Source organism: Mandrillus leucophaeus, unplaced genomic scaffold (genome assembly GCF_000951045.1).
Source record: "Mandrillus leucophaeus isolate KB7577 unplaced genomic scaffold, Mleu.le_1.0 Scaffold491, whole genome shotgun sequence".
Taxonomy (NCBI): Eukaryota; Metazoa; Chordata; class Mammalia; order Primates; family Cercopithecidae; genus Mandrillus; species Mandrillus leucophaeus.
In genome coordinates, this window is record NW_012105265.1 from 1275804 (window position 1) to 1279992 (window position 4189).

General features: G+C 35.5%; 1 protein-coding gene across 1 annotated transcript in view; it reads right to left on the minus strand.

The window, feature by feature from the left end:
• Positions 1 to 4189, minus strand: part of SSBP2 (single-stranded DNA binding protein 2) — a 362795-nt gene that overhangs the window by 79775 nt on the left and 278831 nt on the right. Inside the window, exons 6-7 of the mRNA XM_011995571.1 lie at positions 1328 to 1394; positions 531 to 601 (exon numbers count right to left, since the gene is read on the minus strand). Of these exons, the coding sequence (XP_011850961.1) occupies positions 531 to 601; positions 1328 to 1394 (138 nt within the window). The remainder of the gene's footprint in view (positions 1 to 530; positions 602 to 1327; positions 1395 to 4189) is intronic.

Consider the following 4189-nt stretch of genomic DNA (forward strand, 5'->3'; position numbering starts at 1 on the left):
TATATGAAGGAGCAAGAAGCTCAGCATCTAGGTTTCTGCACTAATTTTTTTTTTCAGTGTTCAGTTTTATTATTTATTTATTTATTTTACTTTAAGTTTCGGGATACAAGTGCAGAATGTGTAGGTTTGTTACATAGGTATATGTACACCATGGTAGTTTGCTGCACCTATTAACCTGTCATCTAGGTTTTAAGCCCTGCATGCATCAGTGATTTGTCCTAATGCACTCCCTCCCCTTGCTTTCCACCCTCCTGACTGGCCCTGGTGTGTGTTGTTCCCCTCCCTGTGTCCATGTGTTCTCATTGTGAGAACATGCAGTGCTTGGTTTCCTGTTTCTGTTTTAGTTTGCTGAGGATGATGGCTTCCAGCTTCATCCATGTCCCTGCAAAGGACATAATCGCATTCCTTTTTATGGCTGCATGGTATTCCATGGTATACATGTACCACATTTTCTTTACCCAGTCTATCATTGATGGGCATTTGGGTTGGTTCCATGTCTTTGCTATTGTAAATATGCACTGATTATTTACCTGTGGTCCTAAGGGCACCATTCCTCTTGGAGGAGTCATTCTCTGCATTGGCCCACCCATATTTGGATGTCCTAAAAAAAGTATGAAGATATTAGCCAAGTAATGAGCATGACTACTAAACCACAGGCTAGCGGCTTCCTCCCTCCTGGGTGTTATTGTCTCATTTGCCAAGTGTCTGAGTACTGACACCATCTTACCTTGCCTTCCAGACCACTTTTCCACCTCTTACCACTACCTACCCACACTCTCTATTAATGTCTTGACTGAAATTTTCTCCCTATTCTGTGGTGAATTAATTCTCTAACACCATTTGCTCCTCTTTCCATGGAACAGTACGATAGAGCATTACATATCTGTGGTTCCTAAGTATCTCTGGAAGGATTTGATTATTGAGATTGTTAAACTAATCAAGCCCCTTGCTGCTTAGCACCTTCTTTCCTTCTGCTCATCTTTTAGATGGGCTAAAGCCTGTATCTGAAAAAGGCAAAAGAAATAATAAGGGATATTATCACTTAGCTTCCTATTTGTTAGATGTTATATAAAAGGTTTTAGAATTATTAATTAAAATATGGATTTTGGGATCTTCACGTATTCTTTTTCTTATGTTATCACTACCCTCACTATCATGCATAATTAAGTGAGCTGGAAATATAAATCATTTGGCCATGTTACCTAGAAAAACTCAACTGGTATAACTATAGGAGATTTACTTATACAAATACAATTTTCCTTAAGAGATAAAATAATTTCCTCTATGGTTCTGCACATCAATTTCCCTTTTACTTTAGAGTAGTCACCTTGTTGTCGAGTTGGATCCATTCCACTGGGGAGTAATGGCTGACTTCCTGGGACACCTCCAAGCGCCTAGCAATTTATTAAGAAAAATAAAGAGCAATATTGTAAGTATTTATAAAATAAGTGCTTTAACAATTTCCTTTTAAATGCTTATATGATAATTGCAAGAATGCATTTGAGCATTTCTCAAGATTTCTTATATTTCACATTCATTTATGAGTTTTGCAGGTTTATGTACCTTAAATAAGTTCTTAATTCTAAAAAGATTCTACTTTGTCCAATTTTGCGACAAATAAAATAAGTATTTTGAGGGAGTAAAAATCTATGCAAAAACTGTCCTATTTCTTGTTGAGAAGTATTATGCCTTTTCCAAAAATTAATTTACTAAGAATACTGAAATAACTAAATTTTCCTTCTTACATGTAAATTCCCTATTTCTACAGAATATCTTAGTCACTTGAGATTACATAGCAGCAAGACAAAAATGCAAAGGGACCATTGAAAATTGTTTTGTAGTCACATTTTCCCTAAGAAATTATTTATTGAAATAATACTTAAAATAAAAATAAATTAAGCAATTTGGGTATATGGAAAAAGGAAAGTAGAACTGACAAAGGTAGATATGAACTTAACAGGGTTTGTTTCCTGGAATATATACTGAACCATAAGTTTCTAACAGTTGTCTCAGCAGCACTTAAAGCTGGATTAAGGTATAAATGATTTAAACCTACTGATCTTAAGTATATAAGCATACACATACATGAAAAATTCTGACAACTGGTGAGAATTTCCATAAAAATTCACTAATTTAACTTAAAGCATGAAAGTTCTATCTAATTAGTTAACATATTCGGCTATTTCAAAAGAAATTTAACACTAAATAATTTACATGGCCAGATCAGAACTGTTTCCTAACTTGTTATCACTTGGGATGAAGTAGATAGCTTCCATTTCCCAAGCCATTTGGGTAATTTTTCAAAATTTTTGTTTATAAGCACACCAAATACATACTTCTTGAGATCCTACTACATTGTCTGTTCCCGGATTACCTCTCCAGCCTAATTTCTTGCCACTACCCCACTCACGTTCTAACTTCCAGCCATACCAAACTTCTTTCAGTTTTTTTTTCCTATTCACGCATTCAGTCAACAATGTTTAAATGCCAACCACTAAAAACAAGACAAAATAAAAACTAAACTGAAAAAAATCTGTCCTCTCAGGAAGCTTACAGACCCTTAAGTAGTTATTGTTGACATTGTTTAGATCTCAGTTTAGGGATCACTTCCTAACAAAATTATTCCCTGTAGCCTCAATCTGACATAAGTCCTCCTTCCATTTGTGTGTGTGTATATATACATCGCAAGTTACATTGAACAAATACATACGCTGATTGAATAATTGTGTGTGTATACACATACATACAAAGAAATAATCCCAGATTGTGTGTGTATATATGTGTGTGTATACATATGCGTGTGTGCATGCATGTGTAATTTCACATGTATAATTTCAAACTTCCAGAAACTGCACAAAGAATTTCCAAATACCTTGACTCAGATTGCCAACTGTTAACATTTTTTACTGTATTTGCCTTATCAGCCTTTTTCCCTTTCTTTCTCTCTATAAATATATACCTATTATCATAAATCTTTTTCAGAACTACTTAAGAGCAAGCTGAAGACATGATACCTCATTACCCCTAAATACTGCAAAGTATAGTTCCCCCAAGAAGAATATTTCCTACATAACCACCATACAGCCTTTTAAGTCAGGAAATCAACATTGATAGCAACACTACGCTCCAAGTCCAAGACCTCATTTAATATTGCCATTTGTCTCAATAATATTTCTTTATTCTTTCTGGTACTAGAACATCATGGAAGACATGTTACATTTAGTTGTCCTGTCTCTTCATGTTCTTCTAAGCAGGAATAATTCCTATTGTTGCTATCTATGTCTGTTCTATCCCTACCTATCATGTCCTCGACTATTTTAAAGAGAACAGGCCTTAAATTCTACAGCACAGTGTCTGATGTTTCTTTATGATCTAGACTCAAGTCGTATTTTCTTAGCAGGAATACCAGAGAAATGATGCTATGCCTTTCTCAGTGTATCACATCAGAGGGCAAATGATGTTGATCTATCCCACTACTGGTGATGGTAACCTTGATCATCTGAATGTGTTGTTGTCTGCACATTTCTACACAGTAATTGATTACTTTTAGTATAAGAGCTATTCTGAGATTGCCAATATTCCATTCCTCATCAATCGTTTATCAACCCATCAGCTGTAGCCTCCACTAACAACTAACCACTATGATAGTTGTCAAATAGAGATATTCCATGTCCATCATTCTTTTTATATTTATTAGTTGGTGTTTCGCTATAAGGAAAAGCTTTTCTTATTTATTCACTTATTTACTCAGTCATAGATTTCTGTATTGTTCAGTGGGTTGTAATCCTATTACTATCATCATTTATTTCAACAGTCAAATTATCTCAGATTTGGCGAGTGAGAAGTCTTTCAGGTGTGTGTGTGTGGGCGGTGTGTGTGTTATAACATACCCACATCAATTTTTGAGCTTTCCTTAATTTATGGCATGAGATGTTCCAGGTTCACCTCATACTTCTTCTGACCTAGCCTTGGAATCAGCCCTCTCCCCAAAAGGCCCTAATTCCTTTTAGTGGAGGACAGCCTTTAGGCATAAAGATCTTGCATCTCAGGGTGTTCTTGTTACTTGGGTGCATCATTTTTAGGCTCTCTCAGTAAACACCGAGCTTGAAAATCTGTGCAGGTGTATACGTACATGCATATATGCACACACACGCACCTGTGACTAATTCTATATTTATTTGTGTGTATA